The sequence below is a fragment of the Harpia harpyja genome, chromosome 4 (genome assembly GCF_026419915.1).
Source record: "Harpia harpyja isolate bHarHar1 chromosome 4, bHarHar1 primary haplotype, whole genome shotgun sequence".
In the NCBI taxonomy this organism is placed as follows: domain Eukaryota; kingdom Metazoa; phylum Chordata; class Aves; order Accipitriformes; family Accipitridae; genus Harpia; species Harpia harpyja.
Window position 1 is genome coordinate 65,903,613 of NC_068943.1, and position 26,529 is coordinate 65,930,141.

The following is a 26,529-nucleotide window of genomic DNA, read 5'->3' on the forward strand; positions in this document are numbered from 1 at the left end:
GCGCAGCGCGGCCGCCGCGGCCCCGCCATGAGCCGGAGGTAGCGGCGGCGGCGCCTTCCGCAGCCGCCGCCGCCCGCCCCGCCGCGGCGGCGGCCGGGCCCGCGATGCCGAACCAGAAGGGCGGCAAGGGCAAGAAGAACAAGCGCGCCAACAGCAGCGGCGACGAGCAGGAGAACGGGGCGGTGGCGGGCGGCGGAGCCGCGGCGGCGGCGGGCGGCGGCGCCGCGGCCGGCGGCGGAGCCGGAGCGGCGGCGGCGGGCGGCGGCGGCGGGGCGGGCGGCGGAGCGGGCGGCGCGGCGGCCGCGGGCGGCGCGGCGCCCGGAGACGTCAAGAGCGGTGAGCGGCGGACCGGGCCCCGCGGCCTCCCGCGGCCCGCGGTGGCGCAGGCGGCGGCGGCGGGGGGGGGGTGGTGTGTGGGCGGCGCGGGGCGCGGGGGGGAGCGCCCGGCGAGAGGGGACCTGCGAGGGTGTGCCGGGGGGGGGGCGGTGGCGGGGCCGGGGGAGGAGGGGGGCGGGCGCCGCCCGGGGCCCCGCGCGGCTGCTGCCACCGCCGCCGCCGGGATCTCCCCGAAACGCGCGGCGGGGCGGGGGGCTGCTCGCCGGGATGTCCCCGCCCGGTGACCCGCCGGAGGGCGGGGGCCTCCGCGGCGGCGGTGCTGAAAGGGGCGCGGGCGGCGGGAGCCTGCCTGCCCCGCAGCGCCCGTCTGCCGTAGCTGCGGGCAGGCGCGGAGGGGGGTGGTTGGGGGGGGGCGCCCGCCTGGGAGCGCGGTCGGGGCGGGGGCGAGCGCATCCCCGGCGGCGGGCGGGAGGTGCAGCGCCCGGCGGCTCCGGCCGCGTCTCGGCTTGTGCGGCGCCGAGTTGAAAAATCCCGACTTTATTTCAGCACGATTAAAAATGGAGTCCTACTTTCGGTCTGTTTTATTTGTCGTTGCAGAGCAGTTGGGTTTCTCAGGGTAGTATACTGACTTTTCATCAACCATTTTATGCTGCCTTTGGTTGGTGGGTTGGTTTTCGGTTCGGAGCAGTTTTGGTAAGGTGTTATCTTGCAGAAACTTGTGTTACTCTCCGTGTTTGGGGATAGTCTTGCTGCAAAATGATATTTCAGGCTAAAACTGAAGGTTGGCTAGGATTTTATTACACGTTTTGCTAAGCAAAAACCCCACACATCTTAGTTCTGCTGCTAGATTTACAAACTGTGGCGCAGAGTCCCTACTCCTGACTTTTTTCTCCTCCCAAGTTGGACTTCAGCTTTTTACTCTTGATGCTTTGGAAAAAGTGGGAGGGTAGCTGCAACTGGTTTTATACTTTGTGGCGGCAGTTTTGCCTGGCTGCTGTTAGCCAAAGGTAGTTCCAAGAATCTTACTTGGGTTTTCAAGATGTCTGATTCCCGTGGATTATTTAATGGAAACTTTTCCTTAGAAATAGTAGCAATTAATTATGAATCACTTTAGCTCACAAGATCTTTGCCAGACTGCGTTTATAAGAGTATTACTTATTCCAGAGAATCATGGAGAATGCTTAGAATTTCCTTTGGGGTTTTTTTTTTTGACTATTTGTTCTAAGTGAGTGAACAAGGGGGAGAAAAACCAGAAAGGTTAGCAAGAGTTAGAGAATTTCTAGAGCATTTTTATCATGACTTCAGTCCGGTGATGTAATATGTGCGACATCCGCTTTGCAGGTGGCGTCTTATGCATGACTGTTGGCTTTTATTTGGTTTTTGAGGTGGAGAGAAACAGTGTTTCCAAATTTTTTTCGCTCAAGCACAAGGGAAAGCAGAAGTGGGTTTCTGGTGCGGCTGTTTTGCATGGGGATAATGAAGTATTGTTCCTTGTGCAGATGCCGCTGAAGGTGATGCCAGTGAACACTGGTAGTGGTACAACTTGCTGGCTGCACAGGTTGTCAGCTTTCTTCAGCTGTAAGACTGTGTGTCCCGGGTACCTTACGTATCCTTCCTCTGTGCTGGCCAGCTTCCTCAGAAGTTGAGGCTGCCTTTCTGAGAGCTAACCTGAGATGTTCCTTTATTCTCTCTCTCCCTGATTGCATATGACTTCAGTGGTCAGAAACATCCTCGACTCTTTTGTCGAATCCTCCCCCTCCCCCTTTTTTTGCCCCTCACGACAGAGGTACAGCGTTGGCTTCGGCATTTGCAGTAAGTGCCTGGTCAGCACGCCTGATCTTTGCCTTGATAGGATCAATGTGCCTATCTAGTCATATCTTTCATTTCAGACAATCATAAAGGCTGAGGAGTAGATGTGGTTGCTATCTTTATTTTACGTCGGCTACTGCCCATCAGATAATCCTGAGCTGGAAGTTTCATAAATTGTATTCTCACTGATAAGTCCAAAGCTTTCAACAGTTTTGATTCAGGAGATGAAAGGAGAAACTGCTCCTGTCGTGCTACAGAGCTGGGAATCCAGCTCTCACATGCAAGGAAAAGATTAGATGATGATAATGGATTCCCCCAACTCTTCAAAACCGGTGAATCTGAAATGAAGCTATGTAGTATAGCCAGGGCCTTGGAGGCAAGTATCCCATTACTAGACTCAAGACATTTGTAAGAGGCTGCGCACTTATGGTTACTTGATCACTAATCAGTTTATGGAGGACGCGGCCTGCTGCAGTGAGTTGTGAGGTTAATCGAGTTCTGCTGTACACAGTCAACTCTCGATTTTTCATGGGAGACTATCTAGGTTGCTGATTAAGTGTGCTGGGTGCAGGGAAGCCCTTTGCTGTGCTGCTTTTGGACCGTGCAGCTGCATGCTGACTCGTGCTGCCCAGTCTCACCAGTCCTGTGGGTCCCTTGTCTCCGGGCTCGCTCCTCTCTCCTGCCTTGTCACCGTCTGTTGTTCTAGAGTAACTTGAATGTGCCTAGTATTATTGCTCTCCTACTCTATCTTTACCATGGAAAAGCGGTAGATGATCATAATAACATAAATTGTTTTCTTTCATTGATGAGACAAGACAGAAGTATGCAGAGATGAAAGCAGCAGATTTAATAATTGCAAAATTAAGATTGTCTCTGCAAACCTGGGCTTTGCATCATGAGGTCAGTATGACAGTCTAATTACGCAGTCCCATCAGGAACCTTCTTCACTCAGAGAAGGGATAGTGGTTCAGATTTTTTTTTTTTTTTAAGTCTTCATAGTTCATTAGGTGGTCCATGTGTTGTTTCTGCCCCCTGTCCACGTGCCATAATGAAACAGAATTTTTAATTTCCTCTGGGCTTCTCTGTGCAACTCTGACTGGTGGTACCATGTAATACAGAACTGCTGTTGCAGCACCCTTTTACAGGGGAAAGATGTTGTTCCCTTTTACATTTTGACAAATTTAGCTTCCATCCCAGCACAGTTTTGCCTCAAAGTGTCAGTCAATTTTTGGCATGATGATTGAGAAATGCAGGCTGATTTTCCCCCTGCCCCAGGAAGGCCTCGGTTTATGCTTTTTTTGGTAGTGTTTTAATTTTTGTATGTTCAGAGCTCAAACTGCGATTGAAGCGTTCTAGACTCCCATGTGGGGATTGGGAAGGTAGAGAGCATAACCACGGACCAGATGTGATGGCTTTTCTCCATCTTGCACTGCAACTTTTCAGCAGGAATTGGGATGATGCCCACAAGGAGGATTCACATTCTGTAGCTGTGCCTTCCTTTCCTATCTCCTCCATCAGACCAAGCAGGAATTCTGTGTATGATAGGTTAATCTTTCTTGACCAAAGTGCATCCATTTTCTGCACTGAATGAGGCACAGGTCATGGGTGGGAGGGATGGACTAATTTAACAGTATTGCAGTGCACAGGGAAACTGAAATGTGTTGTCACAGAAAGCCTAATTTCTTAGATTCCCTGTCTTCAGAGTGGTTGAATGATATTCCTAATAAATTTTTAGTTTTCTAGCTAATTTTCTGGGTTACTTGTCTTAACCAAACTGGAAAATCTGAGCTGTCATCATGTAAAATTACACCAGCAGCTCCATGGGATTGTGCACTTACCCACTGACTCCAGCCTTGTGGATTACCGGCATTCCTAATGGCAGTAGTTGGTTACCTTCACCTGCAGACATAAATGAGTGTGAGGGGGCAAGACATTTTGTGGATACTTTGCCCTGAGCAGCAGAAGAGGAAAATCCACAGGGTTTACTTCAGATCTGAGGGCTCTGAGTGGCAAATTCCTTCTCCGTTTCTGCCTCGCTGAGCCTGGGCCCTTTTACACCGTCAGCTCCAGCCGTTTTATCCCTTTACCCTAGGAACTTCTCACTCTGGTCTCCACATATAGTTGTTTCTGACCCTAAAATTCTTTCTTCCATCCATTTTCTTTGCCTTGTTTCCATTCTTGGACTCATTGTCCAGTGGACCCAAGTCCTCTTCCTCCTCTTGAATGTCGCTGTCTTAGCATCTTGCTGCTTCATCCCCTTGTCCCTGTCACTCGAGTCTCTCTAGCGTTGGTGCTAGGAGAAGATGAGAGAAAAGGAGAAGCTGGCTCTCCTTATCTGTGCTTTCCCCCTTTAACATGGGGTTCATTATAGCCAGCTAAATTAAACTAAAAAAATATGGCATAGCTGACTCTAAATCACTGTCTTACGGTGTATTGGCCACCTGCTTTAAGACGATACTTCTTCCTCTCCGGCATGGGTGAGCCCTTGAACTGCGAAAGTGGCAGAGCTGGTGAGCCGGTGGGTTGTCAGGTGGAGTTGCCAGAGGTCAGATTTATACAGGATCCCCGAGCATGAGTGTCCTTCAGGGGAAAAAAGGCTGTAGGGGAGCTGGTGGAGGTGGTTGCTGTAGGTCTCCCTTGGAGCCTGGTTTCCCAGGGGTGGGGGTCCTGCCGCGGCAGCCGAGGGGTTGTGTGAGCAGTGCCCTCTCCGCTGGCCGGGCTCCGAAATTCTCTGTAGTTACCGGGGTTTAAAATGCCCAGCCGTGCTTTTGCACACTCTTCACCTGGGTTTCACAAATTTGTAAGACTGATTTACTTTCAAATAAAAATGCTAATGTAGGACAAGTGTGTGAAGAAGAAAATCAGTCAGTGCAACAGTGACTAATGTATTGAAAGCTGTGACTGGCCAACAATTAAGATTTAAAAAAAAAAAAAAAAAAAATGTCCTGGAGGTGGGATAGTTAAAGAGGGCCAGAAGATTTGTCAGTGCGATATTTAATTTAAAAATGTATTTTTAGAGCATGAATTGCTGTAGTATTTAAGCATGGATTAATACTTGCTGTCAAATGTTCCCTGCCGCATATAACATCCAGTTCCAGTTTGGCACTCTAGTGATGTTCAGTATTGGCACCTTCTTACTACTTAGCTTGAGGGAGTCCCATTGATATCAGTGAGACCACCTGGAAAATTAAGTTTCTATTCTATTGCAGTGACTACAAAATTTAATACCTATTAATTTTCTAAAGGAAAACCATTTTGTTTCAGAATTCCATTGAGTTCTTCTAACTGCAGAAACGAATGCAAATTTGACTGTCTCTATCAAAGCAAATGAGGTTCGAAAGGACTTCATGTTAGTTTTAGGATTTTTAAAACTATGCAGTTACATGCTTTTGTAGCAAATGCAATTCATGTTCTGCAAATCTTTGCAAATGGAATCATGTCTAAGGTATTACTGAATAAAATAAATAACAATCCTTTCATGCAAGCAAGTACACACCCATTTAATTTTTTTTAACAGTTATTTGCTATCAAAATGGTTATCAGTGCCCTGACGGCATTCTATATTCATGTGATTAGTCATTTGCTCAAGTGTAGTGCTTGCATGAGTAAGGGTTAGGCTTGATGTTTGTTAGGTTTCATGTGAGGAAATACAGTTTTTGAACTGCTTGCTTTACTCTGTCTGTACTCATCCCCTATCTTCCTCCTAGTGATCTAACAAGTAGTGACAAAACGATTTCTAGTCCTTGGAGACATTTGTAAGTTTTCTTCAGCCTCCCTTACAGCCTTGCATATTGAGACATCCTTTGATATTAAAGTACTGTGATGACTGGCAGATGTCCGTCCTTCTCTGCTTTTCTTCCCGCAGCGTATGGGAGGCAAAAAAATAGAGGTAAACCTTGCATCCAGCTCAGGGCAAAATACTCCAGCTAATCTTCAAAGTGTCTAAATTACAACAGCATTAGTAGGGCATGGGCTTTCTTTAAACAGTTTGGGTAGAAATTCAAATGATTTCAGAGGCCTCTTGAAGCAGTAATCTAGTCACTGGAGTGGGTAATTCTGTTTTGAAAGCTTGCAGGATTTTGAGTGGAGCACTGGCATTTCCTGGTAGACTTCAGTGACATTTATCTTGAGAGCATTTACTTTAGCCTTTATCTCTTTCTCTCTGTCTCTCCTGCAATGGTGGAGTCTATCAGTCCTCCTTCCAAGGCTTGGGAGGGATATTGCTGCCGTTCCTGTCTTGAATGCCTGCTGGGAGAGGAGGTAGCTTCAATCAGAGCCTGGCTGTTGAGTGTGCCTGGCACTCCCGGTCCCCACTTCTGTGCTACCAATACCCATTTTGGGAGCCCTGTACAGTCGAGGTGTACTGTACAGATGCCAAAGATGGCACACAGGCAGGGCTGGGAGCCAGCACAGCACCGTGAGGGAGATGTCAATTGGAACCGACAGCTCCACACTCAGGAGCTGCTATCTTGCAGAGATGCTGGGTACTGCAGCGAGGGTGACTGCATCTCCCATTTCCCACTCAGTTCCTACCGGCTTCTTTAGCCTTTAGCGTGGGAAATAAAAATGCTGTCTGTCATATTGAAACTTGAGAAGGGTAGACCAATGGCACAAACATCCCTAGACTTGAAACTAAAAGAGGTGCTGATACCACTCGATTCAACCTTTTCTCCTTTTTCTCTTCCCTTCTTGTGCTTTTGGACTGGGTCTCTTGGCTAGCTGGCTCTGAATCTGGGCAAGTCTAGCCTGCGGTGTTTACATCTGTGCTTGGTATTAGGGCATCTACTGCTGGCCACAGTTATCTCTTTATTCCCAGCATGAGTTGGAATTTGCCACTGAAAACTTGGGGCAGGTGCATTAGAGTCTGCTTTAGTTATTAGGATGTCTGTTTCTCGAGGCACCAGGGTTAGTTTTCTGTAATATCTTGAGGTATTAAAAGCTATTGGTAGGCTACAGGGAGAGAATTTAATGGTGGAAATGCTTTTCTGTGAGGATGATTCATGTGCAGACAAGGCAACAGCCAATGTTCAAAACATGGCAACGCCCACCAGTCCTGAGATAGTCACTAATCTCTGCATTCACCATGATAGAGGTCACCAGAAAAATCCACCCTGCGCCGAGGAGTGTGAGGAGTTTTCCTGGCCGGGGCAGGACTGCTTGTGGCACAGAGGACCAACTGTCGCCTGACCTGGTTAAGTCCACTCAGAATTCACGTGGGAGTACCAGGAGTGTGTTGGCATTAGTTGTCCTGGTGCTGATAGAGGTAGAGGCTCAGGCCTGTTCTCTTTGGTATGGTGAACTGGTGATATTTTCAGTTGAACTGTGGGTATTACAGCACAAGCCAGGGCAAGATTTCTCCTGTGCAGAGAGGGTCCGTACATCCTAAGCAAAAGCCAGAGCTGGTGATTGAGTTGTTCTCTGTGTTTGGACGACAGGTATTAAATGGGAAGAAGTTGGCTAAGCTGGCTACATGATAACTGTACAGATTATGGTGACTTCTACAAGACCGTGTGAATTCTCGTGATGGGTTTCAGTGGTGTAGGCAGTTGGTCCAGCTTGGAGCACAGATGGCTGTATAAGCAAACTGCAGAACTATTGTGCACGTGTAAGTGCTTATCCTCCTTAGTTGGCACAGTTTTGCTCTTGACTTTCTGACTTACTTTGGTGAGGTGATGGCTGAGCTGGGAGTGGGTGGTTGAATAAGAGCCACAGATAACTGACTTCGTATCACATGCTAATTGCTGAGTTCATAAACAGGCACTAGCTCTGACTGTGCTGTGAGTTAAAAGGTGTTAACGTGGCAGGTATGAGTTAAGCCTTTATGATTTCCATGGCATCTTCCCACTGCTGTGTAGTTGCTAGGCCTTTCTCGTTTTTGATTTTTTTTTTGTGAAGAGACTCCCTTGGAGGCCAAGCGTGAAGTCAGCCTAAGTGAAGTGCATGGAAATGGTTCCAGCGCCTACTGAGCCCTCCAGGAGTCCCGTTATCTGAATTCCCAGGTGAACTAGGGTTTAGCAGCTCCAAATTACCTGAAATCTTTTCTAGGGGAAGATGACTCCTCACGTGATAAAACTAGTGACATCTTGCTCATAGGGTAAGCGTGCCAAGGAGATCCAGGCTGCTTATGGCTTTGTTCTCTTTAAGTCCCTTCTGAGCATAAATATTGGCTGCAGCTACTTGGCCCTTGGGGGTAGGACTGAGCTCCAGATTGGCATGTAACTGTCAATATGTAGGCGCTTACATGTGGAAAGCTATCAGCCAGACTCTCATGGCGATGAGTGGTTGTCTGGAGTCAGTGGCTCTCAGAGGGTGATTCAGGTGGGTCTGTGCTGGCTGTCATGCCAGCCTGAGCTCAGTTGCTCACTGGAGATGGACAACTGACATTGGCTTCTCTTTCTAAAAACGTAAGAGGGAGTCTCGTGACACAGAAGAAAGCCTGTGTTTTAGGCGGCTTACCAGGTACTGCTGTCTTGTTTTTTCCCCTCCCTCCTGGAGAATGACTGGGGACTTTCATCTTGATCACTCTGCAAAGATTGCTGAAGTAGTTTTGGAGAGACATTGGTCATCATCAGTGAGTGTTATCAATATAAGCCATGAGCCGAGCTGTTTTGAAAGACTTCTCTCACTGTTTATCGGCTGTTATTTGTTGTTGCTGCACTGAAGATCCAAGCCTGCCTTTTGGATCCACTTGTAAAACATTTTTCCCATTGCATTCTTCCTGCTGCATTCAGGCTCTTAGGAAGGTGGATGATCATTTCTGTATCGCTGTATTATTTGTACTGTTTAACCAGTTATGCATATGGCAATACTATTTTGTCACATCTTGGTAATCTTTTGCATATTAGATTGTATTCCACGGTTCACCAAAGCAAACACATTGGGCAAGTAATACAAGTTTTCTGTTCAGTCTGTTTCATTGTTGTTTTGGTGGTTTATTTTCTACAGCTGCATTACAGTATTAGCAAAATAATATTGTATGACTTCAATTAAAATAAAGCTAAGCTGATGGCAGAGGAAATTGAGAAGATTCATGCAGATGGTTGGTAAGGAATAGTCTTCCACAGAAATGACTCAGCTCTGGTTCACACTGGCAGAGTGAACAATTCCTAGCTGTGTAGGGTTGTGAAGAGAGCACTGTTCATGGGAAAGCGGTGGTAGAGGTTAAAGTGCTTGATTTGCAAAGTATGTGTCCCACAGGTACTCTTCTGGCCTAGGTAATGTGCTGGCAAGTAAAGTGTCCTTGGCATAGATGATGTCATGCAAGAGTAACGGTAGACCAAAAGCAAGGCATAGTCAGTGTCTCACAGCCGATCAGTGCCAGGACCTTACCTTTTTTTTTGATAATTTCTTTTTTCAGTTCCATAACAACCTACTGTTGCCTGACAGTTGTTTTAAGATAACAGTAGGGCTGCCTCTTCCAACAGCCACCGCGCTTCTCTCTCCTCTGCCCCCAGCCTCACATGTTTAACACCTCCCTTGAGCTTTACCAGCAATCGCAAGTCTGTGCGGTGAGCTAAAACCTACGCTGATGAGTACAGGAAATAATTATCTGTTTCTGTCCACTGACTGAAAAACTCTGGTGCTTAACACAATGGATAATGTGGGAATGTGGCAGGGGAAGAGCGAATTTTGCTTTAGGCGTCTGCATTGAGGACTTGGAACAAATGAGAGCAGTCATGAAACTGAAGCTGTGGAGTCATTGCGTTTGGCTTGCTGGGTGCATCTTTGGTTTTATTATTGGTGTGTAAACAGAAGTAAACAACATTCTCCTCCATTTACTTCACCAGAGAGAAGTTCCTCAGGCAGCCGTTGTTCTGCTGCTTTTGTTTGGGTCATAAAATGGGACGGGTGGTCTTCATATATCCTCTTTCTTTTTTATTAAAAACCCCACATAAACCAGTTTCTACCTTTTGTTGGAGGAGATCTATCTATCTCAACTGTCTGTTTCTATTCCTGGCTTTTATTGATGTTTATAAACCTGAACTGAGAAAAACTGAGAAAAAGCCAAACACCCAAACCAGCTTCCTTGCAGTCTTCTGTCATGTTCTCGTTTTTGAAGGAAGAGTTAATTTTATGGTAGTTCTGTCAAACATAAAACATAACCTTGTTTAAACAATGAGCTAACTTTGCTCAAATGTACATATGTTTGGAATAATGTATGTTATTTCTGTTTTAGAGGACATTTATGTGCTTGCCCCTTGCAACTATTTTCAGAATTACTGATCAAAATCACTACAGTGGAATATGAGAAAACAGTTATTTTTTTATGTGGAAATGTAACTTCTTGAAAGAAGCAGCGTGCAATTGCAGTTGCAACTTGACAGCCTGTCTGTTACAGCTGTGCACTTGTGTCTAAACGTCGAAGCCGTTCTGCTACACAAAACTGCATGCTGTCTTGTTTTGTTCTCTTAGGCTGTGAAAACCATCTTGAAACTGAGAGGTACTTTTATGGTCATTTAGGCATTCTTTCAGAAGGGTCTACTGGGATAATGGATGGTGCTCTGATACCTGGTAATCTTCCATTTTTCCTGAAGTTCAATTTCATAACTTTGGAAACCAGAAATCTGCTGAACTATTAGCTACTTGGAAGCAAATTCTATCTAGGTGACAAACCAGCTTGAGGCTGCAGGTGTGGATGGGTAGTTTAGCCATGTGAATTTCTATTTACTCCCCTTTATTGTCTCTCTTGACAGTAATTTTTGTACTGTTATCATAAAACATTAAGACGATGATTCTAGCTCTGACTTTTTGAAGAATAATCTCAAAATGCACTTCTCATTAACGGGAAATGGAAGGGCTTGATAACAAGAATTTTTAAAGTTTTGTAATTCTGTAATAAGTGCTTTGTCTCATTTATAAAATGATGATTAAATAACCCAGAGCACTTTCAAGGGTGTGAATTGATGGGAAGAGCTCTTCACATTTGCTAATGTGGCACCCATACTAAGTGATCTGAATGCTGTCTGTTTCGCTCCTAAGGCAAATCTGTTGCTGTGACCTGGGAAAGTTGCACAAAAAATCGGTTTGTTTTCTGTTTCTCATTTATTCTTTATGTAGGAACATGTGGCATGATTATTTTTGGCAGGGGACATGAATGGAGAGAAGTCTGCAAGGGATGTTCAGTCCTGCACTGTCTGTTTTGTACAGATAGACTGCTGGAATTTGAAATATTAGACAGAACCGAATGTTGGCTTGAGGTTTCTATACACTTTTCGGGTAGTGGAGTTTTCTGCTTTCTTAAATACGGGCATAGTACAGAAATGGTAGAACTTTCTACTGAGACAGCTTTCATTAGCCGTGCTGGGCTCTTCAGTTTCTGTTGTGGAAATACTGTCGCGGTTTTATCAAGGCCATCTCTGAATCAGCAGACTTTGTAATAACAAACCTGTATCAGTGAAAGCAGCTGCTTTGACTAGCATGGCTTGAACCTTGCTGTGGAGCATGGCAACATGGCAGAGAGACCTGTTGGTTTTCTAGAGTGATTCCTGTGCTACTGCAGTTAGAGTAGTGAAATGTCAGGTGAGTCTTAAGAAGATGTGAGTAGGGACCAGCTTCTCCTTTTAGCAATGATGTTTTCCAAAGCGATCTCAGTGCCACCATTTAACAATTTGGTGGAGTCTTTTGCATGGGGGAAGGCTCTTGTTCACCCCATTGCTTTCTTCCAGCTGCTCTAGACCTGCTTTTGCTATGGTGATTGTGTGACCAGCCAATTCACACTGAGTAGACAGAAGATCAGATGGGGGAATGTCTGAAAACTTTGTAGTCATCTAGTTGACTTAAATGTTGAAAAAGACATTGCTGTCCAAAACTTGAAGCTTTTTCTTGCTCGTAGTTATGCTGTGTGGGAAGTTCCTCAGGTGATCTGGCATCCATAAGTTCTTAAGGAGAAGCTGGAGAATATCCCATTCCACAGTCCTTCCACTGACCAACCAGGGAAAGGGTGAAAAAAATCTGTTGAAAATCACCTTTACAATAGCCTCTAGACACCTAGCGCGTGTTCATAATCAAATAATTGTGGACATGTTGTGTGGAATACACAGGCTATGGTGTTTTTTTTCTGTATTTCAGCCACTTATTTTATTAATTTCATTTTTTTGTCCACATAATGAAGAGGCTGTAAACTTCTCAGGCAGCTAGAGATCATATGTTTTTGCATCCAAACCCAAAAACATGTTCAAAGGCTAATCAAGGAAACACTTTTCTTTTTTAGTCAGTTAACTATGCCAGTATGGATGAAGAAGTGTAAAGTCTTTATTGTAAAGTGGAGATCTCTAAACTTGTCTGTATAGTAACTTTCTTGGCTGTCAGCTCTAATTATACCTGCGACTGTTAGAACATTTACACTCCGAAACACAGGGAGAGCATAAGTGGATTTTTGGCATGTTCTTCCTGCCTCCTGGCAGTGGTGGAAAGGAATATGTACCAAAATAGATAAATACAGGAAACGCCTAAGTGAGAACTGTTCGTGTTGGGACCTCCAGTATCTTGCTGCACATCTGACTTCTGATGACTTGCCTTTAATGGTTTCAGTTTAACTGGCTTCTCTGAGATAAATTGCATAAGGATCCTGTAATTGCAAACTATACTTTCAGGCTCTAAATAAGATGAAAGAATGACTGACAACGAAGAAAAACTTTGCAGAGATGCTTGGTGTGGCATAGTGTGACTTGCAGTCTGGGAAAATGGGTGGGAGGACTCCCTGAACTGGTAAACTGACAGATTTTGTTGCAGACCAGATAAGTTATCATTCACTTTTGCTCTTTGCCAGCGACATTATACTCAATAATACACAGTAAAAAACATGGAGGAAAAATTAGTCATTGGTAGCCAATAAAATTCATGCTTCTCAAAGACATCTCCAAACCTGCATGTTCTTAGTGGGCTTTTGAGAGACCTGAGACAACTAGTAAGAATATAGGTGTCAGATGTATAGAAGGAACTTCCAAAGAGTCCCTAAGGGAAAGCCTCTCTTATCTCTGTTCTCTCCAATTAGGTAATTTGTTTTTAATGACTGAACAAGTCCATATTTTGAAATGAAATAGGCTTTTTTTGCTTTAAGAGAATGTTTTTGGGAATGTGCTTTGCTTGCAGTTTGCAGGCCAGTCCCTGAAGGACAGGTATTGCAGGAAATTCTCTTTGCAACTGTGCCGCTTCTGGCATTAGAAACGGAGGCAGAGAAATGAGGTGAAGGATGTGGCATCTTCCAGGAAACAGCTCGGGAAAATTTTCTCATGCTCTTTGTGCCCATCTCTTCTGGGCAAATAAGTCTTAAGAGCTACCGTAATCTTGAATTTAGCGAAGGTAACCTTGAAGATTTTGTGTTTGTTTGTTTATAGCCTTTTAACAAAAACTTGTTGGGAAGGGGCAAAACCACTAGTGTGGCAAAGATCTGTTGTTGTAAAGCATCTGGTTTGTGTATTGCTGCTGTAGGACAGGTGATGATGGGTCGCGTGTCTATTACTGAGAGTCTGAGTAAAAGTAAACGTAGCAGTGTAAAACCTATCATCCTGCTGCAAATTATGTTGTATTATTTGTGCTGGCAGTGACAAGAACGGGATTAAAAGCAATGCAACTGAGTAGTGGTTTTTTCCCTTCTTATCAGCTGGAAATTTGAAGTCCTAGGGAAAAAAAACCCGGGGTCACGGCAGCCTGTCTCCACAAGGCTCGGTGTACCTCTTTTGCAAGTCCTGGAGCTCTGGCTGAGACTGGGGAACTACAGGGAGCCTTTGCTCTGTTTGACACGGGGTGAGACAGCACTTGACCATGGAAGACCCTGAAGAAGCCTGCTAGTATGCTAATGCAGCAATACAGACATTAAAAGGCAGCCTGCCAGCCCTGTTGGAGCAGTATTTTTTGGTGAAGTGGAGGAAGTAGGAAGTCAGAAATACAGAGGAGAAATATTTGTAGTACTTGAGTAAGCATCTAAAAACTTCATAATTAGAAACTCTTAAGATCTAATAGAAACTCCAGCTGAAAATTTCCTGTCCTTTCTGTGCCTCCCAGCTGCAACTGAGCAGCCAGAAATGGGAGTCATATGTAGTCCATGGTACTTCGGTGAGAGAGGGGAAAATGTCATTGGTCCATAAATGCAGAACATTTTTTGTAGAGCATTTTTGTGTAGAAGCTGATATCGTTGCAGTGAGGCAGTTGAAATAAACTGTTCTTTGCTCAAGGATATAGCAAAGGCTGCTACTTTGCTGATAAAAGACCACGTGGCATTTGTTTTTTTTTAACCTGTCTGTGTTGCAGAACTATTTGATTTGTGAAATTTAGCTATCCAGGAGGTCAGTGATAGTAGTGTAGTCTATATTTGCCTGAGCAATGTAATGAAGGCCCTCTTTTTTGTACTAGGAACATAAGCTGTTTGTCTTGCTTTTCAAAGTCCTCTGCTTCCTCCTCCTCTCCCTAGCTGTTGTCTCTTGCTCAGTCCCAAAGAAAAGATCAATTCCTACCTCTCCCTGTGACTGCAAAGCCAGGCTGTATTGCCTACTTGTTTTTCAAACACTTCTGTGTGTTCTCCCCATGTTGCCTCTCAGGCTTCAAAGCAACCCCGCAGAAACATCCACAAAGCTTTCTCCTCACTTCTTAAGGCCTTGCAACGGTATCCACAAACGCCTGAGGAGGGCTAATGCTTCTGAGGTGCTTTGGCTTTGAATATTAAACAAACTGTAAAGTCATTTTCTTTTTTTATTCCCTCATTTCTGTATCTCCTTTCACGTGCTTAACTTTATTTGGCAAAAACTGCTTTTTGCCCTGGCCCAGAGCTAGTGCTTGTGGGCCCTTCGATAATACGGATCATGAGTGAGAGCTCGCGTGCATATTTGGCATGGTGTTTAAAGAAGTATTGCAATAGGCGGGCCATTAAGTCATTAATGTATCTGCTTTATCTTCCACAGAAGCCCCTTGTGCTACTCCACTGATCTGTAGCTTTGGAAGGCCGGTGGACCTGGAGAAGGATGACTACCAGAAGGTTATATGCAACAACGAGCATTGTCCATACAGCACTTGGATGCACCTTCAGTGCTTCTACGAGTGGGAAAGCAGCATTCTTGTCCAGTTCAATTGCATTGGCAGAGCCAGGAGCTGGAATGAAAAGCAGTGTCGCCAAAACATGTGGACAAAGAAGGGATATGACCTGGCTTTTCGCTTTTGCTCCTGTCGGTGTGGGCAGGGTCATTTAAAGAAGGACACTGACTGGTACCAGGTGAAGCGGATGCAGGATGATAAGAAGAAAAAATCAGTGTTGGAGAAGAGCACGGGAAGGTCGATGGCAGAGTCGGCAGAGGAGGCCAAGAAGGGCAGGCCAGCCAACAAGCCACAGAAGGGCTTGAGTAACGACCTCCAGCGGAGGCACTCGATGGACAGGCAGAACTCCCAGGAGAAGGGTGTCATGGGTGGTAGCTACACCGTTCGTTCGCCTTGTGTCTCTCCCGGCCAGTCCCCACCCACCGGCTACTCTATTCTTGCCCCCACGCATTTCAGTGGCCCTCGTTCCTCCCGGTACTTAGGGGAGTTCCTGAAGAACGCCATTCACCTGGAGCCCCATAAGAAGAACATGGCTGGTGGGGGCATGTTCAGGAACGCGCATTTTGATTACGGGGCAGCTGGCTTGCAGGCCCATAGATCAGGACACTTTGATGCCCCCGTGCAGTTTCTGAGAAGGCTCGATCTGTCTGAGCTGCTTACTCACATCCCCAGACATAAACTGAATACTTTCCACGTGCGGATGGAAGACGATGCCCAGGTGGGCCAAGGGGAGGACCTTCGGAAGTTCATCCTTGCTGCTCTTAGTGCCAGCCACAGGAACGTTGTAAACTGTGCGCTATGCCACAGGGCACTGCCAGTGTTTGAACAGTTTCCGCTGGTGGACGGGACCCTGTTCCTTAGCCCATCGAGACACGATGAGATTGAATATGATGTTCCCTGTCACCTTCAAGGTACAGGTTGTCTGTCAGTCATGCTAGGTTTCATTAAATAATGGAACAGCCTTCTGTGCCCTGTCCCCCCCATTATAGATTTTCATCCTGATTCTGCATTTTTAAGCAGTTCTGTAAGGCTTGAAGTCACGTCCAAATTAATCACGTGGATCAGATCGAAACGCTTAGAAGGAATTACAAAAAGCAAATGCTGTGTAGAAAGATCCGTGCCTTGTGCTTGGGTTTACAACTAAGAGGTTTCTCATCTGGTTTCTAGGTAGACCATGGGAAGGCTTTCCAACCAATCTGTTCTGCAGCGTGTGCGTGCTGATTTATCTATTGTGAGCCTTACTGCAAGATATACATCAACCTTTTAAACAACCTTTTTAATTTAAGCATGCTGTGCTGCAGCATGGGTGAAAGTTATATTTGTACCACCGGTGAGATGAGATGCCTCTCATCTGCTTTCAGACTAGAGAATATCAGTTTTGTTTTATAGCAAACTATTTTTTTTTTTTTTTTTTTATGGAAAGGACTATAGTCTGGCCTATGTTAACACTGGCCTGGAAAGGTTGGACATAGTAAAAGTAAGCTTTTAATATGGTGGGTTGAAGCAGCAATGGTGTAGTGAGGGTCTTTTAGACTTATTTCCAAACTCCGGCCTGTTTGGACTGCATCCTGACCGTGTCCCAGCTCCGAGATGAGTTGAGACCAAGGCATGTATTACTTTTCTCCTCCTAGAGAAACAAATGGATGTGGGCTAGGATGAATGTCAGCCCTTCCTGAAAGCTGTGCCCCAAACTAAGTGATCGGGGTGGTACGCAGCAAAACATACCGGTCCTGCAGCCTGCTGGCAGTCAGCATGGCTAAAATAAGTCAGAGAAAGTATTCTAGTTTGGTGTTCGAAAACATAGAATTATATGTTGAAAAGTGTGTTGGGAAGACATTAACGAGAGGTATTTTAACATTTAAGTTTCCCTCAATAAAATTTTTTATATCCCATGCATGGTCATAATACGTGTTATGTAACATTCCTTTGATCAACAGACTTTGTATTTTTTTTTTCTTTCCTTAAATCACTGTGCACTAAGTCACTAAACTGTATTCATGCTAACATTATTTTTTCTGTCTTGCCTAATGTATTTTAAGGAGAAAAAGTGATAGGCAAATACAGAATCTAAAAAAGCTCCAGGATAAACAGAATATACGTATGTGAGATAACAGTGCTTATTTGCTTTGGTGGGGAGACATGCACGATGTGCTTCTGATTTTATCAGTACTAATAGCTGGTTTAGTAATAGTGAAACTCATCACTTGTTAACGTTTGCCACTAAGAATGAAACTCCACGAAATTACTTTTTTTTAGTTAATTGCTGCTTACCCATTGGACGATACATCTGAAAAACTTGCACAGACAAGATGCTGTGAATAATTAATTGTTAAAATTTTTACCTCCTTGTCCTGGGTAAAACGGTTTATTGTCAGAAGTACTCTTTGAAATGAAATTAAGCTTGCAAGGTGCTGTTCCAGGGTGTTATTTTCTCTTCAGTACAGAAAATAACTTCCTTTATTTCAGGCATGTTTAAGATATTGGGTGCCTCATTTCCTAGATAACAAAGATCCTGAAAATTAAGGGGTGGGGTAATGCAGTATTTTAATGTGCAGGAACAGTGCAGAACTTCAGATGGGGAAAATTATTTTATCTTCCTGCATAACACAAAACTTCTGTGCGTGGAATTATTTGAATGTCTCCAATCTTGAGTGTTCACTTTAGGAACAGAGTTTATTATATTTGCACTTTAGTCTTATCACATCACATTTTCTAGAGCTGAACACGCCAATGTGGAGTAACTCAATTTTTAACTCAATTTTTACGAGCTCATAATAGCAAGTTTATTTTTTATATATATTTTAAGAAGAATCTGTTTTTTCTTCCCATTTTTCTAAAATAGTTGGCTTAAAAACCAAAACAAGTTAAAAACCAAACCATTAATTTTGAGAGTGTCTAGTATGGACTAATCATAAATTGTTAATATTTTATTCCCTTTTATCTAGAAGACATACAAGATGCGTGCGTTCATTGAATTACAGGTTATGACGTATTCAGTACTTTGATGCTAAAAAGCACAAGTTGCAATCCAGAATAAACACATACTATATGCAGTCCTGTTTTGTAGCTGATCCACAGCTGCACTACTTCTTAGCTTTGTCTTACATAGCAGTGCAAAATATGGTATATTACAGAATTAGTACTCTGTCAGCCCACTTCTAATGGCCAGCTATTAAACTACAAATTGATTCAATGACTACAAATCGGGCATAATCTAGATGCCAGATCTTTGTAATTTGTGTAGGGCTTTTTGTATTGTGTGAAATTTGCATCTTGGATTTTGCATTGGTGAGTTTAGTCACATTTATGTAGAGAAAATATTTCATTTTCAAGTCTGAGCTGCTTGATTTTTATGGAAGTCAATGTAACTGGGGTTTTGAAAGTCACTGTGCACACAGAGCCTAAGGTCATGATAGAGATGGATAAATTCATAGTTCTGAACGGCATGTTAAAGTCTGTGTATGTGTAACATATAATGCTTTAAAATATACTTACAGTTAATGAACATTCAGGAAAAAGTACATGAAAGAAAATTGCTCTTCTGGCTGTTGCTTTTTTCCATGAGGAATATGAGGTCCTCAGCTCCCTCTTTGCTGGAAGATTTTGGCAAGTTTTTAGATGAATCTGTACCCAGCTTGCTAATAAGCTTCAGCACTTCTCCGCTTTTTCTGTCAGGTGGGGAGGAAGCTAGGGCACAATCCTAGTTCTGGAAACACTGCAGCTGATCATATAGCTTAATCTGGCATCTGTTCATGGAGCTTAAGCAACTCCTTTTGTAAAATATTTTACTAAGGTCTACCAGCAAATGGAGGAAGGGAGGGTGGGCAGGGTGATGACTAATTCCTGAGTTTTGCATCCATAGAAGATAGCTTCAGTCAAGCCCTATGTATTTCCCATAGAGAAACACTTTTTACTTTATCATTCACACTTTTTTTAAGGAAAAAAAAAAAAGATTTTAATAAGGCGTGATTTCTATCACTAAAGGGCAGATAACACATTGCAGGAAATGTCTGTTTTAATTTTCTGTTATAGTCTCCTTAAGAAGTGTCTTTCCTGTCCACAGGAAGGCTTATGCACCTCTATGCTGTTTGTGTAGACTGCTTAGAAGGGGTTCACAAAATTATCTGCATTAAGTGCAAGTCCCGATGGGATGGAAGCTGGCATCAGCTGGGAACTATGTATACCTACGATATTCTGGCAGCATCTCCCTGTTGTCAGGTTAGTACCATATGTATATAAAGACTCATAAGGTGAAATTCCAACTGATGATAAGTAAAACCAAGGTTTGTGTTTCTCTTCTCCCCTTCTTTCATCCTTCTTTTCTAGCCTATGAGTGCAATACAAGAAAGCTGACTGAGTGCATGTCCCTTTGTCTTAACTTAGGAGGCACAAAGGCCAATAGCTAGACAAAGACCAATGCCATGGTCAGTGGTTATTACTTATGTTTTTAAATAAAGCCCCTTTAAGTGCATCCACAATTGAATCTGATGCCTTAGGATGATCTAGGGATTGTCCTAGTATCTTTGGCATCAGGTATAATTACAGTAGTATTTTAATAACAATTGCACATTTTTAGCAGATATTTCATGTATTCAAGTTTCTCTTAGATGCTTGAATTGTGTTTTATCATAAGGTAATTGTAGCAAAAAAGCCAAGGGAACGGAAAGGTCTAAAGAGCCTGTGTGCTTGGAGATTACCCAGCTCTCCTCAATCTTTGCTGCGACTGACTCTGGCGATGGTACTCCACCACAGCCCAAAGCAGTTTAGTTTTCATTAAATGCTCACCTCATTTATGCCTTGGGTGAGAAAGATCCAAGGCCTGGGCTCACTCCAGAGTAGACACAGGCCTGAGGCAGCAGGGTCGTTAGCATCCAAGAGAATTGTCCATGTGATGGGCAGAGCACTTCTGCTGTGTAGGTAGGGGTAGACAGCCATGGAAAAAGCATTTGTCTGGGAATGGCTCAGTGGTCCGCTCGGGATGCTCAGGAGTGGGCTGTTGCCTTCGGACATGCAGGTTTTGTTACTGGGTGAGAACAGGAGCCTCGCAGAGATGCACTCATTCAAAGTGTGATCACTTCATGGTCACGTGCGTGCTTAAGAGCAATCTAAAATACAGTTTTGTCAATATGCGAAATGCCATTTTATTTTAAATGTAACATATTTACCAAAATGTGTTGCTCAAAAGGCAGGTGGAGTTGCTTCTACTGGATAAAATGACATTGATAACAATTATAACTAAAGACAGAGATATTGCCTCCAAATTTAGTAACTTTTTTTTAAAAATAGGGACTTTTAAAGATAAAACACTGATGCTGACTTGCTAGCTCTGTAAAAGCCAGCAAATTTAAATCTGAATTGCTTCTGTTGAATGTACAAGACAAGAATTAAGGTCTCATTATAGAAGAGCCTTAATTATATGATTAATGGACAGTGTGACAATACATGGTAAGTAATAGAACTGACTATGAAATCATTAGCTGCAGTGACTGTGATTGCCAGATAATATGCATTATTGTTTCACCATGATTGTTACAGATGATTCTGTGCATACAGAGGAATGACATTGAAATATGGTATATAATTGAACTCCGAATTGCCTTGCTAATTTCTATTTTGAATAATTTCATACCTTATTTCAAAATATTTAATTATACATCAGAAATGAGCATGTAGGATAATGAACGGCAGCCACTGCCAGGTTACTAACAGATAGCTGATGTACTGGACAGTAGCAAGGGGGAAAACAACACTTTGGTTAAGAAAATCGTACAAATCCATGCCCTACTAGATTGTATTTCAGAGAATTGCTGCTTTTCAAGCAGAACAGATGGCTGTGGAGCTGATGCTTTGTTTCTTTTTGAATCTTGTCTCAACAGTAATAGTACTTTAATAATTTCTTCCTTTCCTCATCCCAGGAAAATTCCTTAAATCAAGATTGTCATTGAAAAAATAATTTTTTGTTCTTTTCAGTGAAGAGCTGAAGCTTTCATTAGTGCGCTGGTCTGTGAGCTTAAGCTATGATACAGCTCAGGCCCTCGCTGCTCATTTGCCACCTTTACTCTTCAACTCCTTTACGGTCTCAAATCCCTTCTGCTTCTCTGGAGTATTTCAAACAGCCTGCTGAGCTTTCACACCGCCTGTTGCTTTCTTTATATCAAATGGGCTGGGTTTCACAGCTAGATTTCTTCTGAAGACTTACTTTTTTTTGTTACTGCTGAACATTAATAGCTCTGTCCTCACCCTTGACCTTTAATTATTTCTCATATCCACCCAGTTAATGTTGGTCCTTTCTCAGTTGGATTTTGTAGAATAGTTTGTGTGCTTGAACTGATGTTTAGTTTGTATGACCTGGTATGTATTATAAATGTTTGAATAGATACTTGAAGTGATACATTACTATGCCATGCTGATAAAGTAGATTGAGTTATACATTTGTCAAGCCAAAAGATGAAAATACTGATACATTTTATAGACAGATCATGTTCAAACATCAGCCTAAATGGTTGAATGGCATGGCACAAATGTAAAATTTCTCTCTTTGCTTCAGGGCTTCGTTAATGATTTATTGAGACAGCACTTCTTGTGCTGGGCATTGAGGAATTGGTTCAGAGATTAAGCAACACAAAACAATCATTTGCATATATAAACTTTGAAATCCTCTACCTCCTGTCAGTCAGAGTGGGAGGTAACCTACTCTCCAGAATTTGGTGGTGGTATTTCATGTGAAAAACATTGTGTATGTGAGTTACCAGTCCGGGTGAGGAATGTCCTTCCCAGCAGATCCCATTACTGCCAGTTCCCTGACTTACCCCTTCTCCTGCCAGGGAGGGCAGGGCAGGGGCTGCGTGTGACACCCTCTTTTTCAGAGGCGAGTTTGGTTATTTCAAAAGGGGTTTTTTGTTTGTTTGTTTGTTTGTTTTTTACAGGCTCGGCTGAACTGTAAGCACTGTGGGAAGCCAGTAATAGATGTACGGATTGGCATGCAGTATTTCTCTGAATACAGCAACGTCCAGCAGTGTCCTCACTGTGGAAATCTAGACTACCACTTCGTGAAGCCATTTTCTTCATTTAAAGTTTTGGAGGCTTATTGACGAAAGCTTTGCTTTAGTAATAGCTATTTTATGGGTATTTCAACTTTATTACATATCTTTTTATAGGATTCATTCTGTGATGAAATTTAATTTCTTTTCTAACTGAAAGAGCAGCTTCTTTGTCTGTGTACATATTAATATGTATATATACTTGTTGTTAAAACCAGAATCCTCCTGACAAGATCTCTGTGAAGGTTGGAGGCAAGCCAATTTAATGGCCTTTGAATATATCCCAAATGTGGGGTAAAGTTCAGCTAAAAATGATTTGGCTTTATTTTTTTGTATAATTGTAATACGGGATACATAGGAAGGGTGTGGGGAGACATACAGGATGGAGAAATATGTCCAGTTGGAAAGTGGGTAATTAATTGTGTAGGGTTGTTGTCCCTCCAGCTCGGTGGAGATGGGAAATCCTTGGAAAGAAACAGTCCTGTTACTGTTGAATTCATTCAGCCTTTCGCATCGGTTCCCACAGGCGCAGGAGCTGGCCCCGTGCTGCCAGTTGCCTCTGCAGGCTTTCTTTCAGATTTCCCGAGATGGGGTAAACTAAGGTATTGTGACAAGTGAATGTAAATGTATGCCAGAAAATGCAATCTTGAAGTGAATCTTTTTTTTTGGCATAGCGTCTTCCTGCCGTGTGTGTTTGATGTGCATTGCCCTCACTGACGGACCGTATGGCAATAGTGCTGCTTCCACCGGGGCTGTCATGTGCCCAGCCGGGTCATCTGTTCATACCAAAACAAGCTGGAGATCTTAAAATGCTTTATTTAAAGGTGTTTCTTCACAGACATTTTAGGGAACGAACAGGCTGAGCTGAATGGGGATGTGTTTGTATGTGTCTGCTGTGGCTGAGGCTTTGCTGCCTACTGCAGACTGGTGTGACTGGTGTGGAAGGAGGACCGTGAAGTGGGATCTGGGCCGTCAGACCTGTAAAAGCTGAGAGGTACTGAGTACGAAACATGGCATCGCTTTTTAAAACAATTAATTGCTGCACCTTTGTCTTTCAAAATTGCATTAAGTCCAGGATCTAAAAACTTGGAGACTTTTTAATAAAGCAAACTTAGCGTATTTACTTTCTACATACCTCTGTGCTGTGCATAATAGACTATGCATTAGATAGTGAATTTGTATCAGAGGGCTTGGACCTGTAGACTCTGCAGTTGTTGTTTCTTTGTTCCCATTTCTCCCTTCCTGAAATAAAATTTTTAAAATAGGTCGTTAATCTTTTGCTTGGTTTCTCAAGCCAATTGAGATTTAGAGGAGGTTTGGTTTTTTTGCTTTTCTCCATACTGTATTTATGGAGTGTTTGTCCACTTGAGAGGTATGGGTTTTGTTTCTGTTTATGATGTGGGATTATTTTTTGTTTCTTCTGAAGTTTTTTTGTTTTTCCAAATTAGAATCTTTTTAAAGAGTGCATCTGTTGAAATCACAATCTTGAAAATGGCCCTGATACTCTGCCACCCTGGGAAAGAAAACAAAAAAGTCAGAAGCCAAAAAACTGTTTCATATGCTGGGCTGAGAATTATGCTTTCTGCTAAGTTAAGAAATTAATGTGCACATAAAACTCGAACTGAATATCCATGTTTCTTTGTGGATAAAAATGACAAGTTCACAGTTTTATTTCCTGGCTGTCTTCACTGCAGAATTAGCTCCTTTTAGCATTAGCCACTCTTTGAGTAATACTCAAGCTGCACAGAGGACTGACGTTGGCACAGATGACTTACTGCTATCTTGAGTGGTAATGTCCTTAGAAGCCAGCCAGCTCATGTTAATGGTTTTCACATCTGGGCTTTCACATCTGGGCTATCTCGTACAGTTACACTGGAGATCGCTGCTGGTCTGAAGAACAATGTCAGCAGGCTGTGGTAGCCTTCATCACTGGCGCTCCCCTCCTTCTGTCCTCACTCCTGGGCGTGGTTTTGGGTCTGCAGCACATTCTTGGGGGTTTGTGCAGTTGTTCCCTGTTTGTGAGAGTTTTGGGAAAACCTGTTTCCTTTTTAAGGAGAGTTATGGGAAGGACTCTGAGAGACTTCTAACACTGTCCTGCCGTGGCTACCACAAACCCAAGTTACACCAAACCCAGTTGCAGTGGGACCAGCAGTGTAACCATTGCCCATAGGAGCAGGAGCTGGCCTAGGCATACCTGGGCTGGAAGAAGGTGTCTAGCAGATAAAACATGGTTAGCTGTGCAGTGTAGATATCCCTTATGGAGAACAATCAAATTATAATTTGAATTAACTCCTCAGGGAGGATGAACCCTTCAGCTTTGATGGGGTGTTGAGCAACCTGATGGAGTTAGGGTGGCTAACAAGGCTTGGAGTTCCATTGCCTGGCAGTACCGTGAGATCTAGACCAGATAGACAGTGACTAGACTGTTCCAGCAGCCTGAAATCACACAGTCAAGACAAAGCTCCTGTAATGAGAAAAATTAAAGGATACATCTGTTACTGTGGTTTTTGGTCTTGAGTGCCAGTCATTCATGCCGTGAGTCTAGGGTGTTCATTCCCACATGAGCTACATGGCATTGCGTACCCACTTTTTCATGCACTTGGCGAGGGGAGGTGTCACTGTGCAATGCATATGGTAGGGGAGAAGTGGGATCTGGAGTCCTTCTAAATACTTGTTCATCCGCTTTTCTTAGAGTAGCTTAATTTATAATTCTAATTACTTAGATGCCTCTCCAGACACGTATGTGTGACAATCAGGAATGAGTAGACATGGAAAAAGGGAATTTGGCCAGCTTTAAAATCCCAAGTGTATGAAAGGTTGTACAATATATTCAAATCAAAACCAAGAATGCAGCAGACTGAGAAAACAGGAAGGGGGAAGCATATTTAAAGTCTTGACAGTGACAAGGAGTTACGTACAAATGTACCCAAGAAAACGATTCAGTTCTCCATCAGCTTTTCCTTTTAATTCTGCTGTTAAGTGAGTCTTATCTACTGCTTGAGGAAATGCCTATTTTCTTGCAAAACACATCTCTCAACTGGAGGCTAGCAGCACTTGCAGCACTGTAGAAATGATCCTCAGTGGAAACCAGCTGAGCTACAGAAAGATTCCTCTGAACTTTCACTGCAAAGTAAATTGTCCCTAATTTGTAGAGAATGCATTCCCTCCTTCTTGCTGGTACTGAAAACTGGTCTTGGGTTACTGCAAAATGCGGTATTTTCTGTAAGATGCATCAGATTCCAGTCAAGCAGTCAGGCCCACCCTTTGGCCATGAGAGTTTCAGCTGGGCTTTGCGTAAGTAGAAAGGCAGAGGTAACTTCTTCGGGACCTGATGGCTACTTCAGAGGTTCAACTGGACCACAGTTGGTTTGCTTTTGGTTATGAACTTTTAAATTTGTCAAAAGGGAAATTATTTCCCTAGCTAGGGAGCTGCTTGCTTTGCTTGTTTGGCTAAAGTTTGTTCTTCATTACCTTTCATTTTTCTGATGCTATGTATTCTTTTTAATCTGGCCTATGGTCAGATTGAATTGTGCCTGAAATATGTTTTGTAAACGAGAATACAGTCCTCTGGATTTGGAGGTTCATTCTACTCTTCTTAAGTGCACGATACTCCTTGTGATAGTAATAGGAGTTGCATGTGCAAATGCTTTTCTTTCCAGTAGTTAACTCTGTTTTCCATAGGAGAGGCTTGCATTTAGATAGACTTCATAGTTTGGATGTTTAAAAATGAATTCATCCATCAGTAGGATGTTTAAAAATAAATTTTGATAACTGTAACTAACACAATGGACATCTTTTACATGCTGATGTGTAATTTGACATCTACCAAGGTGAACAGCCTGAAATTCTTGTTCTACCTAATGCTGTGGAGTCATTAAAACTACAGTGTTCTATAGCCAGCCTATAGACTATCCTATAGTCTATTTGCATTAACATCTCCAGTAGTGAGCAGTGTATTCATAATTAATTTAGTTGGGAAAATAGGGAATATTCCTACAAGGGAGGCATCTAACCCAATTTCTTTCTTTTTTCTTTTTTTTTTCCCATGTACTCTTCATTTTGCTGTACCAGGTAACTGAGGACGAACATGTTGTTGTAAGGCCACTGGTGGGAAAACCCCTGAAAAATATACTTGTCCATAAAGGTTTTTTGTGGAGACATTCTTGGATTGCACTTTTGCAGATGGAAGAATATGTACATAGCAAATGAATGTTGATGAAATTAAAATAATTGGTTATGATATCATTTGCGTGTGTTGTTAGAGAATATTTTGTTGTGACTTCTCTGTATTAAAAAGTAATAAATACCAGACAGCTAA

General features: G+C 43.2%; 1 protein-coding gene across 2 annotated transcripts; it reads left to right on the plus strand.

Annotated features, from left to right (window-relative positions):
* Positions 1-26,529, plus strand: HECA (hdc homolog, cell cycle regulator). 2 transcript variants are annotated; one of them, XR_008234773.1, is made up of 5 exons: positions 1-336; positions 15,042-16,082; positions 19,235-19,389; positions 22,098-23,205; positions 26,283-26,529. XR_008234773.1 is itself a non-coding variant. In XM_052784525.1 (4 exons), the coding sequence occupies exons 1-4, from the start codon at positions 105-107 to the stop codon at positions 22,260-22,262; spliced, it is 1,593 nt and encodes a 530-aa protein (XP_052640485.1). In that variant the 5' UTR covers positions 1-104; the 3' UTR covers positions 22,263-26,529. The 2 variants fall into 2 exon arrangements, 1 of the variants encoding a protein (XP_052640485.1); XM_052784525.1 differs by having other exon boundaries at positions 22,098-26,529.

Excerpts from the sequence above, each read along its gene's own strand:
- HECA (XM_052784525.1), top strand. The coding sequence starts at position 105 with ATGCCGAACCAGAAGGGCGGCAAGGGCAAGAAGAACAAGCGCGCCAAC. Across the intron at positions 337-15,041 it reads GCCCGGAGACGTCAAGAGCG|AAGCCCCTTGTGCTACTCCA; the intron begins GTGAGCGGCGGA and ends TATCTTCCACAG. Across the intron at positions 19,390-22,097 it reads CAGCATCTCCCTGTTGTCAG|GCTCGGCTGAACTGTAAGCA; the intron begins GTTAGTACCATA and ends TGTTTTTTACAG.